Consider the following 14,646-nt stretch of genomic DNA (forward strand, 5'->3'; position numbering starts at 1 on the left):
GGGCCTAGGCCGGATAGGCTGCGAAGGGCAGGTCTCAGCCAATCCGAACCGACTAGGGCGGGGCTGGACTCAGAAAAGGGTGGTCTCGAGGCCATGAAAGGCGCTGCAAGTGCGTCTCTCACTCTCACCTGCGCCTGCACCTGCACCTAGAACTCTGCTCTTCTCCCAACCGGGCTGTCGCCTCGCAAGATTGTTATGGCATACCCGGGATACGGAGGAGGGGTGAGTCCTGGCCGCTTCGGCGCGGCCTCCACCCCCGCGGGATGTGAGGCCCCTGCGGCGGTGGCTACGTGCCGGGTTCACCTTCTGTCGGTCCTTGCTTACTTCTGCTTCTGGTACTCGGCGGCGCCAGGACTTTGCGTAGTGTAGGAAGCCGGGGCTGGGGCCAAGCGGAAAGCCGCAGGTGTTCTGGTGCCTGATGGTCCCTTAGGCGAATCCTTGTGGAACAATGGGTATGGAGTGTTTTTATAATTTCTTTCTTAAGATAGAGGAACAAAGCATCCTCCTTGTTCCAGTATCTTCTTTGGTCCACCCTCCCTTCAGCCCTCCTCCCCCGCCCCCCCTTCCTCAGTTTTGCTAGACATCCTTTCCCTGAATTTTTTTGACCACTTCTTTTCAGTTCTTTATGTTGCTTATGAGTAAATTAAGATATGCTAAATGCCTTCTAATGTTTATTACTCTACCAAGGGCAGTCTGTTCTAAACTTTGGGGGGCTGGGTTGTAGGGCAGAAGATTATACTTTCTTACCTAATTGTTTATCCTGCATCACCTTTGGGAGTTGGGAGTTGTAGTGTCGACATGGTAACAGCATATACAACAAAATGTATACGTATTTTTGAGGTAGTATTACAGTGTGGTCAGAATTTTCAAGCATAGGGATATATGTTAAGCATAGAAAACTTGTACAGACGAGCTATTCATGGAAGAAATAGAATGAAGAATAAGTTCCAAGAGTTAAAGAAAAAGGGTTAAGGGCTTCTCTGATAGCTCAGTTGGTAAAGAATCTGCCTGCAATGCAGGCGACCCGGGTTCGATTCCTGGGTCAGGAAGATCCTCTGGAGAAGGGCTAGGCTACCCACTCTAGTATTTTGGCTTGGAGAATTCCATGGACTGTATAGTCCATGGGGTCGCAAAGAGTTGGACACAACTGAGGGACTTTCACTTTCAGTCATTTATAAATAAATGTTCCAGAAAAGCCTTTTCGTCTCTCTTAAAAAAAAAAAAAAAAAGGTAGGAGCAAGTATCAGATCATTATACTGTTTAGATAGCAAAGGATACTTACCAAAGAGTGATGTAAAACTTTATTTGAGATGCTACAGTAGGTCTAGGTTCACTAAATAATCCACTTGCCAGTGCAGGAGACATAGGTTCAATCCCTGGGGTGGGAAGATCCCCTGGAGCAGGAAATGGCAACCCACCCCCATTCTTGTGGGGACATCCCAAGGATAGGGAAGCCTGGCTGGCTACCATTGGTGGGGTCTCAAAAGTCGGACACAACTTAGCGACTAAACAACAATAATATGCTTATACTTGGTTTGGCCTTCTTTCCTCTGTGAACCTTAAGGAGGTGAGTGTCTCCAGTAAGGCTTAAATTCTTGGATATGCCCCAGGCCCTGATTGCCCTCCATGTCCTTGGAGGCCTTAGAACCAAAAGTCTAGGTGTTTGTTACTGCCTCAGAGCAAAAGTTGCTTTGGGAATTTTGCTAATCTTTTTACCTCTGGATCAAGACTTGTCCCCCAATACTGGCCTGAAACTTTCCCCCAATCAGTGAGGTAACTCAAAAAATAATATTTTATGCAGTTTTTAAATTTAAGGTTGATCTTTATATCATATTTACCCTTATTACAAATAGGATTTTTCTTCCTTCAGTATGTTTTTGTAATTTAAAAATATAAAATAGTATAAAAATATACTATAATTCAGTATATTATAGAATTTAAATACTTTTTAGAAGGTCCATTTAATTTACCTTTTCAAATGTGTTGGTAAAAAGGTGTTCATAAGCATTTGTTTATATATATATATATATTTTTTTTTAAATTCTCTGTGGTTATATACACTTCTTCTTTTTTTTTTTTTTTTCTGGAAACTGACCTGTCCATCTTTTCAAAGAAGTAACTTTTATTTTTATTTATTTATTTCAAAAGATTTTATTTATTTGACTGCGCTGGATCTTCATTATTGCCTGCAGGCTTTCTCTAGTTGCAGCAATCAGGAGCTTCTCTCTAGTTGCACTATGTGAGCTTCCCATTGCAGTGGCTTCTCTTGCTGCGAGCATGGGCTCAGGAGCTCCAGCTCAGTAGTTTTGGCTTGGTCTTAGTAGCCCTGTGGCGTGTCAGGTCTTCCCAGACCAGGGATTGAACCCATGTCCCCTGCTTTAACAGGCAGATTCTTAACCACTGACTAGCAGGGGAGTCCTGAAGAAGTAATTCTTAAACAGTCACTTTTAAAAAAATTCATTATAGTATTTTAACGTTTTTGTTTTCTTTCTTGTACTTTATTGCTTTCTAATCTAGTTTTTGGTTGCATCCCTGAGCACATTTCCTGGAGTTCCCATATGTCATTTCTTTTGCCTTTACTGTTTCCCAAGCTGCAGCTTTTCAAACTGCTACAAAAGGCTCCTTTTTGCCCCACTCCTTCCCCCAACCAGTACTTAGAATTCTTTTCCCTTTTTGCCTTCCATCAGTCTCTGCTCATTCTTCAAAGGTAGTTGGATATTTCTTCATTCTCCAGACTCATTAAAAAATGCCTGTCTGGACTTGCCTGGTGGCTCAGTGGTAAAGAATTCACTTGCAATGTGGGAGATGTGGGTTCAATCCCTGGGTCAGGAAGATCCCCTGGAGGAGGAAATGGTAACCCACTCCAGGATTCTTGCTGGGAAAATTCCATGGACAGAGGAGCCTGGCAGGCTACAGTCCATGGGGTTGCAGTGAGTCACACGTGACAGAGCAGCAAGTGTGCAAAATGCCTCTCAAAGATATAGAAGAATGCGTACAAAGTTCCCGAGTAAAAAGAAAACAATCACCAGAGCCAAAGCAGGAAACAAACAGTATGTAGTCTCTGAGGTCAGACTACCTATTTTTGAATCATGGTTTACCTGGTACTAGCCATTTAACTTTAACTAATCCAGGAAACTGCTTGAAGTTTTATGTCCTCAACTGAAAAAAGGACATAGTATTTTGATACCTCACTGACTTGTTGGGAAGTGAGAAACTAGTTAGAACAGTACTTAAGATATAACAAGCTCTCAATAAGTATTAGCTATTATTATTGTTGGTATTCTTGTTGTTCTTATTTTGAAGAGGACCTTGGTTTGAATTACCACCTGTTATTCTCTTCATTGGTGTCTTGCTTTATAAAACAATGCATGTTTTTTGGTGGATGTTACAGTATGTTTCAGCCCTATGCACTTTCCCATGATTTGGTCATGGACACAGTTTCATTGTATTTACTATGTATTCTATGTATGTATCTTTAGGTTTACTTTTTCATTTTACTTTAGGTGAAATTTTCTTATATTTTTTAACTTTTTGCTTCCATGATGATGATCAACACTTTTTAAAAGTATGCCTCATTCTTAGAGGCTAGAGACTTCTTTTTTCTTTAAGACTTTAAAGAACATTGGATAATATTTGTTAATGGGATGAATTAAGTAATGCAAGGCAACTAACAGTTTGTAGCTAACAGCTTTTGTGATAATTTGGGAAGTTTCAGTAACTCAATTTTTACTTTTCAACGGACTTCTCATAAATATGTTCTTTTAAACCAAATTTAGTGTATAATGGGTAATATTTATATTAATAACCTCCTCCCTTTTCTCTCTTTTTAGTTTGGAAATTTTGGCAATCCAATGGGACAGCCAGGATACCCTGGACACCCAGTTTATCCAGGCAGTATCTCAACAGGAGACCCCATGTGGAAATGCTTCCTTGCTATTGCTGGCCAGGTAAAATGCTAAATATACAGCACAAATATCAGTTAAAAAAATTATTGCAATCTAAAACAAATGTCAAGCTCTTTTATTTAGTGTTTCATTTAAAATGTATATGAAATTTGTATTTTAAGCTTATTTAGTTTTTTTTTTCTGAGATCAGAAATTAGGGTGGTCATAATTATCTTATTAAAAAGTCTGTTAGTTTGGTGTCTAACATGTTAGGAGAAACCAGGGTGGTGCATGGAGACTGAGCCAGATAGGATCTGGGAAGAAGTGATCTCTATGTAAATCTTCTTGAGGAAGCTAGGGCAGAGTATCACAGAGACTTGTACACTGTGGATGTTTCTGGGAGAGCCTTGATGGTAAAGCAGATCGGGAAAAGGTAAAGGAAATGGAGTGGAATGAAGGTGCAAATACCAAACTAATGAGCAGAGAGAGAGATTCACTCTTGAGTCTTAGACACAGACCATGTCTCTTTCCTTTTACAGTAGTCAAGATTTACTGACTGATTAGAATTTCAGAGGAGTTTGATAACATTTTCCATTCATTATTAATTCATTTAAATGCTCACTAGATCCCAAATGTCTTTCTAGAAATATATATACACAGAATTATTATATGTTGCAAACACTTTGTTTTGACTACCCAAATTTCATTCAAAACGTCCTTTTCTCTTTTCACGTGTATTAGAGGTTGGAAAACCCTAATCCTGTCTCAGACACCTTTGTATAAAGGTAGCCATTGTGCCATAATACTGGCCGTTGAGATGTAGGTGCAATTTCTTTAGGATGCTTTCCTTTTCCAAATGAGGAAAGCTTAGCTGAAACTAGTGTTAACCCTTTTTCCTTCTTCTGGAAAGGGGAACACTTGGCTGGAAAGGGGACTTGAAGTATGGAGGTGCTGTAGCCATCTTGTGATCTGGAGGCCAGAAGCTTGAGATAAAGGCCCGTGGATGAGGGATTTGGAAATATGAAAAGAGATTGATGGCTTCGTTAAGTCACCACAGAGTCTAGATCTGCCTAGCCCCAAGAAGTGTTTATTTCTTTAAGCCCCTTTGATAATATTTTCTATTATTTGTAGCTAAGTGCAATCCTGTTACCTTATACCACTCTTATCAGCAAGGAGCTCTTAAGTAGTATAATACTGGGAAAAAGTATGTAATCTATAGCTGACTATATAATAAACTCATTTTATAAAACTACAACTTAAAATATAAGAACCAGACATGTATATTTAGAGACCTTTATTTGACTTACAAACTATTTCATTGTACCAGTTGTCAACAATGATCTGCTATGATTGTACTATTTGACACTTTCATTAAATTTTTGTTTTACCAAATACTTGGGTTTATTTCCCCAAAATAAGCAGATTAAAATGCAATAAATAAACTGGTATATACTTAAATATCTTAAACATTTAAGACCATCAGGTAAATCTAACAGGCTTGATAGACCTAATCAGGGTCAATATCAAGAGAGACAAATGAGGTGAATGGTACAAACAGGTTTAGAGCCTTTATTTTTTCACAGATTTTTTGCATTAATTTTGTTTTTTTAAATATTGCATTAAAACATAATTTAATGTAACTACTGAGTTTTTTCTTCCTCAAATTTAAAAGTCTCTCACTTGCCTGATAATATTTATGATACTCCTTAGTGTTTATAATGCTCCTTAGATGTGTTTATAATACTTCTTAGCATTAGTTTATAAAAGTTTTGTTTGTTTGTTTTTTGGATTCTTGTAAATTACATGCTTTAAATTTGCCTCCTTAATCCTTTCCCAGAGCTGTTGTTTTGAATTCATGACCATGTATGAGATGCTTCCAAGTAAATTATTATACTCTTTATTTTTTTAGAAAAGAGGATGCGGTACTGAAACATAATGAGAGTATTCAAGCTGTTTCACTTTGATTGTGATTTCTTATTTGTGATAAAAGGTTTTTTTTCTCATAAGAATGGCAAAGAATATTTGGACAAAACTCAGAAGAATAGCATCAAAATGTAGGGGGACTCTCAAGCTGAGAGTAAAGATGTGAAGGAAAATGATATTTTCTCTTCCCAGTTAAAGATTCAGTATCCTTTAGAAATAAGCTCCCCTCAAAAGAAGCATGAAAGAAAAATTTTGAGACTTCTCTGAACACATTTTAGGCATTTTTCTAACTTTTTATAGTGGAAGTATAATGATTCTCACACGATTTTATATTGCATTATTATAGGACAGAGTGATTATGCTGTTTTTCTGAAGTAGGGAATATAAATTACATGTGAAATGCCTACATAATTTAATAGAATAAAATTTGATTGTGAAAAAGTATTCATGTTGTGTGATGTTCTCTAATGTGTCTTTGTCATCAGTAATTATTTCTATAATTTTGTAGATGATAGTAGAGTAATATTTTGAAGACTGCATATTTATTTATTGGCCTTGAACAGCTAGTTAGCATTTTAATATGCTTTTATACAACTTCTTTCATTAATCAGGTTATAATTATTTTTTAACAGGATGGTGAAGTGGATGCTGAAGAACTTCAGAAGTGTTTAACACAAGCTGGAATTAGTGGAACTTATGCTCGTGAGATCTTTTTTTTTTCCTTCTGTTGAAATTGCACTAGGAAATTCACTTTCTAACTTTTTTGTGTCCATACTTGGAATGTTTTTTAAAACTTTTTCTATCACATACATTCACACACATAATGCAGGGTCAAATAATGCTACAAGTCTTGCCAAGTAAATACTGTTCAGTGTGCGTTCCCCCTCCCTGATGTTAACCACTCTTAGAAAAAAAGCTCTTTCAACTTCTTTCAGCTAATTCTTTTGAACTGTGCCTCCATATCTCAAACAGCATGCTTTTATTGCTGTTGATTTTCAGTTTTGATGATGATCAGTGATTGTGTCCTGCTGTGGACAATGAGGAAGGATGTAACCCTTTCAGCCGTGTCCCTGCTCTGTGCACAGGAGCCCTTCCCTTCCCTTCCATCCAGTATAGCTATTCAGTAATTTTCATTAGGTCAGTAATAAGCATTTGCTTTATTGTTACTGTCTAAGTGCTCTTCCTGAGTCTTAGAATAATATATGATTAATTTTCCTTTTTCTGTAACTGTTTGCTTTTTCTGAAATGAATCCCCATCCTGGAGCTTTCTGTTGTGCCTCGTTTTCTGTGCATTGCAGTCATGATGCACTTATCTGGCGCCCTTTCCTCTCTCTCTTGAATTGGGTCTCCCCTTCATTCCATCGCTTGTTCTCATCTTAAATTTGATAAAATACATTATTAATTAGATTCCTAATAAAAGTACATGGGAAACAAATCTTTTGAGACTTCCTGTGAAAATGCTTTCATTGTGTCCTTAAGTGACTAGCCAGGTATAGAACTCCAGATTACAAAACATTTTGACTTAAGAGTTTTAAGCTCCATTGCGTCCAGCTTCCATTATTGTTTGATCTTTTTGTTTTCTGCCTGTATGTCACTTGTTTTTAGTGTGTAGAGGCTTGTGCAAGCTTCTCTTTGCCCTTGGTCTGAAATGTCACAGTGCTGTTCCACAGTGGTGTATGGGGGATGCAGAGGGAGTTTCCAATCGAGACTCATTTGCTTTCATTCTGAGCAATTTTCTTCAGTGACATTTTCTCCATTTTCTCTTTGTGGAAGCCTGCCATTTGGATTGGGTGATTTTTCTTTTTCTCTCCTGCCTCTTGGTTTCTTCTACTTTTGGGGAAATCCTGGGTGGCTTAGTGATAAAAGAATCTGCCAGCAATGCAGGAGACTCAGGTTTGATCCCTGGGTCGGGAAGATCTCCTGGAGAAGGAAGTGACAACCCACTCCAGTATTCCTGCCTGGAAAATCCCATGAACAGCGAACCTGGCAGGCTACAGAGAATACACAACAACCTCAACTTTCTTTCTTTCTTTTTTTTTTTAACGCTTCAGGAACTTGAGTGTCATCCTTGTGTAAAGTCCATGCTAATTGTCTCTGTACTGTTCCAATTTTAGTATATGTTCTCCTCAAGTTCTAGTGACGCTTTCATTTCTCCTATCACGTTTTTAAAATCCAAAAGCAGTTGTTCTTTTTTTCATGAATGTGACATCTTTCCTTATCTCTCTGAGATTTTTAATTTTTTTTCCAGGTTTTTTTTCCTCCTACATAACCTACTTCTTCAATGTTTTTTCCCTGGTTTGTTCATTTGACTTTCATGTCAGCTGCCTTTCTCAGATGTCTGATGATGCTTGGTTGCTCATATTTAACTAAAATACTGGTTAGAAGCCCTGAGAGCTGGGCTGGGTGTTGACTCCAGACTTGAGAGCCTAGCGGTTCAGCTGGGCAGTTTTTCCTGCAACACTGGGTGTCAGGATCTTTAGGGATTTCTTTTGGGGCTGGTTGTCCAGTTGATCTGCTGTCTGGAGCCAAGGAGGGAGGACTCGGCAGGGTTCTCAGTCTTTTGTAAATTGTCACTTTATTTCCTTGTTTTAATAGATAGCCCTGTCTTCAACAGTGCCTGGTTTCCTGCAGTGCGTAGAACCCTCCAGAAAATAAAACCCCAGATGTCTGCTGGCTTGGGAGTAGACAGGGCAGCCATCCATGCGGCTGAAGCAAGATTTGGGCTTCAAGGCACCTTACATAGGCATTCAACCAGTCCTTCTGTTTTTGTCTCTACATTCACACCAGTTTGTAAAAGTTTGAAGTCTCCTTCAGGATAACGAGGCTGCTTCTCAGCTTTTCTTATTGCAGGGTCAGGAAGCCACTTTTCTCAGATGGAGGTTGTCAACTTATGTCCACCTACTTTTCAACTTGCAAAGTTTTGTTTCTTGGTTTCCTCTCTTATTCTCTAAAGGATTACAAATTGTAAAAATTCAGTTTAATTCTATCCATTCTAATGTGGTGTGGGGAGAGAGTGAAAATCTGTCAACTCTCCTAAAACTTCTCTTCTATTCTTTGTCAAGGTTATTTACTTTTACATATACTTGGTTCTATTTTGAAACTGATTGAAGAGCTGGTTATTTGATGACTGAATTTTTGTCATTTATTATCATCTATTCAGATTCTTCCACTTAACTTTATGTTAAGTGCTATGTTAACTTTAAGGCAAAATAGATCTAATTTACTGGACAAAATGATGGAGTGCCATTCCAGAGATTTCTCCCTGTCCCTGCCTGAGAAGTTTTTGTATGAAAGAGTACTGGTCTCCAATCCTCTCTTTTCCACCTGTTAGCTCTCTGAACTTGGGAAACTTTATCTTTCTGGGCCACAGTTGCTTTATTTGTAAAACTGGGACTAGTATAGGTTCAGTTCAGTTCAGTCGCTCAGTCGTGTCCGACTCTTTGCGACCCCGTGAATCGCAGCATGCCAGGCCTCCCTGTCCATCACCATCTCCCGGAGTTCACTCAGACTCATGTCCATCGAGTCCGAGATGCCTTCCAGCCATCTCATCCTCGGTCGTCCCCTTCTCCTCCTGCCCCCAACCCCTCCCAGCATCAGAGTCTTTTCCAATGAGTCAACTCTTCACATGAGGTGGCCAAAGTACTGGAGTACTTTAGCATCATTCCTTCCAAAGAAATCTCAAGGTTGAATAGGTTAGGCATGTTTATGTTAAATCACAGAACATACACTACTGGTTCATAGTAACTGCTTATTCAGTGTCAATTGAATTACCAGTCTGAAAATACCATAACCATCTATTCTACAATTGATACTATGTGAAACATTAAAGAAAGTTTTTTTTTTTAATGTGTGGATTGTTTTATAATTTTCTTTAATGGATCTAAAATTTAGCTGAAATAGTTTTTTTCTTTATAAAAGTTTCAAAATATTTTATAGAATAGCATAAATAATTTTAAGCATTTTTGCTTATTCATTTGTTTATCTTAAGGAGCTACTAGTAAGAATTTTGTAAACTTCACTGAACTGTACTGACATAATATCTCCTTCATCAGGACTATGTATAATAAGTCTTGAGATAAATCAGCATGCTAATTGAATATAATTATGATAAGGATTAGAAAAAATTAAATTTTGCCTAGTAAGTCCTCATTTATAGTTCTTTAAATATGGAAGTGTTAATATTTCTGATTTAAGATAGCCAACTATCTTATTATCTATATTTCTTCTTCCTTTCTTTCCCCCTCCCCCAAGAAAAAGCAGTTCCTTTCAGTTCTGAAGCTCATCTCTTTCTTACTTGGTTGAGTGGAGTAAACTTCCAAATGATTTACCTACATCCAGATTCATCATACTTTACTCTCTATGTAGTCTTTCTTTGTCAACTACTGTTTCTGAAATGGAAATTTTAGAATTGCTCCTATGTTCCTTAAAATCCTTTGTTGTTGATTAGTCACTAAGTCGTGTCCAATTCTCTGCGACCCCATGTACTGTAGCCCGCCAGGCTCCTCTGTCCATGGGATTCCCCAGGCAAGGGTACTGGAGTGGATTGCCATCTCCTTCTCCAATCCATTAGTAACCTCCATTGGTCTAAACCTTTAGGGTAGCATTCAAGACTCATGATCTGGTCCTCATCTGAAGTCATTATATGCCTCTCCTTCCCATATGCCCTAAGCTTTAACCAAATCTCTAACAAGTTTTGTGATCTCAGTATGTGAGAACTACTTAAGCCGACTTGGCATTTGTGTTAGGAAGTTTTTACTAAAGCCCTCTTTTCCCCTTGTTTGCTGCTGCTGCTGCTAAGTCACTTCAGTCGTGTCCAACTCTGTGCGACCCCATAGATGGCAGCCCACCAGGCTCCCCCATCCCTGAGATAGTTTTCAGTATTTTATAACTGCTTATTTAATTACCCAAATCCCTTTAGTAGTTGTATGAAGGTAGTAATTTTTGTCTTTTTTTTTTCTTTCACTATGCATGCCTAATAGAGTTTGTTCATTGAGTGATGTATAGTTTTGGCAGTCAGTTGGTAAATGTTTTGTTTTAAAAACAGAAATTGTTGTAATAGGGCAGAATTTAATTCAGATAATAAATATGTTTTATAGCCTTCAGTTTGGAAACCTGCAGAATTATGATTGCCATGTTGGATGTATCCTTGAGTGAAAACAAAAAATACTAGAATATAGAAAAATTACCCTTAAGGCAATTGTTAGGTATAAATGATCATGGTAAACTAGAGTGTTTAAAAATACTTTGTAACATCCTTATTTGAATTCCGTTCTTTTCCATTTTTTACACAAGTCTATTTATATACTACATTGGCTAATTCTTGCAGAAGTGAGCTTACAATTTTTTAATCACTTATTTGGAATTTTGAGTTCAGGTTAAATTCTCTTTGGTATCAGAATTTATTTTCGTTAATAAAACTATCAGAGAGATTACACAGGAAAAATGGGATTTAATGAATTCAAAGAACTTTGGGCAGCTCTTAACTCCTGGAAGCAAAACTTCATAACTGTTGATAAAGACGGAAGTGGCTCTGTAGAGCATCATGAACTGAATCAAGCCATTGCTGCTATGGGTAAGCATATTAAAATTCTTTAAATAAATCCAGGTTGTCTTTGTTCTTTGATCAGATGAATCTTAATTGTTTAAACTTGCTAAATAATAAAAGGGTGTATTATTTCAGCAGCTATTGTCCAGTTTGATTTCAAGGTTATAGATACATTCTAATTAAATATCTTTAACAAAACCATTTTATTTGTGAGCTTTTCAAAGGATAACCTTTCATGCATTCTGGTTGATAAAACAGTTTCTGAATTTCCTATGTTGAATATACTTAAATTTATTCTAATTGTTCATACTCATCATTTATATTGTATACTTTTGTAACTTGGTAAGATCTCTAATTTGATGGCAAAAGCTTATCTCAATAACAGGTCTCCATATGTAGTCTAGTTTTTCTTCTTCTTTGTGTAGTATAGAACACACTGCTGCTGCTGCTGCTAAGTCGCTTCAGTCGTGTCCAACTCTGTGCAACCCCATAGACGGCAGCCCACTAGGCTCCTCTGTCCCTGGGATTCTCCAGGCAAGAACACTGGAGTGGGTTGCCATTTCCTTTTCCAATGCATGAAAGTGAAGTCACTGAGTCGTGCCTGACTCTTAGTGACCCCATGGACTGCAGCCTACCAGGCTCCTCCATCCATGGGATTTTCCAGGCAAGAGTACTGGAGTGGGGTGCCAGTGCCTTCTCCATAGAACACACAGTAGACACCAAAAAAAAGAAAAGAAAACCCCTCAAAATGAGAAATCTACATTTTAGAGTATCTCAAAAGACTGTAAATTTATTTTATCATATCTCTGATAAGCTAAAGTTCTCAGTCTGTTTTCTTTAAAAAAATGATAATATGAATGGTGTGTAACTTGCTTGGGGCTTCCCTCATAGCTCAGTTGGTAAAGAATCTGCCTGCAATGCAGGAGACCCCAGCTCAATACCAGGAAGATCCTCTGGAGAAGGGATAGGCTACCCACTCCAGTATTCTTGGGCTTTCCTTGTGGCTCAACTGGTAAAGAATCCACCTGCAATGTGGGAGACCTGGGCTCGATCCCTGAGTTAGGAAGATCCCCTGGAGCAGGGAAGGGCTACCCACTCCAGTATTCTGGCCTGGAGAATTCCATGGACTACATTCAGCCCATTTAACTTGCTTACAATTTAAGTAGTTTTCTTAATTGTATTTATGCTTGTGATTTTACGTACATTTATTTCTAAACAAAGTGCTTTCGTAACAAAACTAACTTTTGAAAGATTGTACTTTTCCAAAATCTGAACAAGTGTAAATTATCTCAAATTTCAGTTTAAAGTCAAAACCATGATTTTGTTTTATAAATAGACATTTTAATAAATTGTCATTTTAGGGATAGTCCTGTCCATATAAACTTGTGTAGTTTAATTATAGAGTCTTAATTCCTAATGAATTAAACTTGGTTCTTAATTCTGTGCAATGTTGAAAAATTAATATAACCATTTGGAAAAAAAACCACCAAAGAATTCACATAGGCAGTTGAGTGTAAGTAACAAAGAGACATCTGTATTATTCAAATTTTAGGTCTTCAGATATATTTTAAAATATTCAATTTTTTTTTGCTGAGAATGCTATGGAAAATCTTGTGAGTTTTATCAGTCCCATATCTACCCGGATCATAGCTCTCTAATAGGGAGCTCAGGGTTTATTTGCATATAATAACATTTGCTTGCATATTTGACTTCTATTAATTTATACCTTTCCTTTCAGTTACTTTTAGCAAGTTTCCTGGATTGCATTTCATTATAGTTATTTGTAGAATTATCTTCTATTGCATTTGTTTTCATTATTTTTCCCTTTGCCTGGATGAATGTCTTTTGTATACATCTAATGCAGTAATATACAAAGACAACATTTCTAAGCCAGCATTCTTCACAGTGAAATATACACACCTCATTAAATACATAGGACCATCACTAGTGGGGACCACAAGTGAAATAAATTAATTTATATTTCTAATTACTTTTATTTCATTCTTTTAAATTTTAGTTTTTTATATATTTTAAAATGTAAATCATTAAATAATAATACTTGTATAGAATTTAAGACTAAATAATATACATATAATGGGAGTGAATGCTCTAAAACTTTTTACTCGAAGTATACATTCAAAACCTTTTGGAGACCACTGGGCTAGACAGCAAAGAACCAAGGAAAGAGTGAAAATACTGGTTAAAAAATGAAAAATCTATGAAGAAACATAATAAGGGTTATAGGCCAAAATGAAATAACATTTCACTACTTTTCCCCACTTTAAGTAACCATGTTGATTCTCAAATTTTCTTTGACTCTAAGACAATACAGTCAGTGGGAAATACAGGTTTGAATGATATCAAAGATCACTAATAATCTTTGCTTTGATGTTTTTGAAGAACTATTACAGGGTTTAAAAATTGATGAATTCAAAAACCTATGACTACATTAGACATTATTTCAAAATGAAAATATATTTTACAGGCACAAAAAGATAATTGTTTTCTTTTTCCTAGCTTTGACTTTTTATAGAGTTGGAATTGTAAAATTTATGTACCACTTTTGCTATTAGTAATGAAACCTTTCCTGATCAATTTCAATAGGAATGTGTTTTGTTTCTGATATATATTTTTATGTAATGAATTCTGGAAGTTAATTTGTTTTATAACTTTATTAACAAGAATACATTGTTGGTTAATGGTGTTCTTATGATGTGTAGTTTTAGAAGTTTTAATCTAGCAATCCCTTTTTCTAGGTTATAGGTTGAGTCCTCAAACAGTAACTACCATTGTCAAACGTTACAGCAAGAATGGCAGAATCTTCTTTGATGATTATGTTGCTTGCTGTGTGAAGCTTCGAGCATTGACAGGTATGGTCCATTTATGGACACAGTATTATGGGACGTTTTTCCCCAAATGATATCCCTCATTTCCTTCAGCAAAGTGATAGTATTATGTGTCTTCCCCTCTTTATTCACTGTTAAAATCTTATCAGAGTTCTAACGCTTCAAAACTTTAGGAATATAAATAGTGAAAAAATGTTATAGCTCAGTTTTGGAAAATTTTATTCATATCTCAGTGGCCTGGGACATTTAAAAAATCACAAGATTTACTAGAATATAAAGTTACTCCTTTTGTAATACCTGGGGGCACCAGTTATTTAAAACTAGATTTTAAACTGTAACACAGAAAATAACTTCTTGTTTAAAGATTTCTTTAGGAGAAGAGACCACTTGCAACAAGGGGTTGTGAGTTTCGTATATGACGATGTGAGTATCCTGTATTACACTTTTG

General features: G+C 36.8%; 1 protein-coding gene and 1 non-coding gene across 2 annotated transcripts in view; one reads left to right on the top strand and one right to left on the bottom strand.

Annotated features, from left to right (window-relative positions):
* Positions 1-14,646, top strand: part of GCA (grancalcin) — a 17,855-nt gene continuing 3,209 nt past the window's right edge. Inside the window, exons 1-7 of the mRNA XM_040229241.1 lie at positions 1-222; positions 3,831-3,947; positions 6,440-6,509; positions 10,904-10,947; positions 11,232-11,379; positions 14,109-14,222; positions 14,563-14,621. Coding sequence (XP_040085175.1) covers positions 196-222; positions 3,831-3,947; positions 6,440-6,509; positions 10,904-10,947; positions 11,232-11,379; positions 14,109-14,222; positions 14,563-14,621 — 579 coding nt within the window. The 5' untranslated portion in view covers positions 1-195. The remainder of the gene's footprint in view (positions 223-3,830; positions 3,948-6,439; positions 6,510-10,903; positions 10,948-11,231; positions 11,380-14,108; positions 14,223-14,562; positions 14,622-14,646) is intronic.
* On the bottom strand, positions 7,839-7,941 carry LOC120855181. The gene has a single exon (XR_005719159.1). It is a non-coding gene; the product is annotated as a U6 spliceosomal RNA (small nuclear RNA).

Source organism: Oryx dammah, unplaced genomic scaffold, assembly GCF_014754425.2.
Source record: "Oryx dammah isolate SB20612 unplaced genomic scaffold, SCBI_Odam_1.1 HiC_scaffold_27, whole genome shotgun sequence".
NCBI lineage: Eukaryota > Metazoa > Chordata > Mammalia > Artiodactyla > Bovidae > Oryx > Oryx dammah.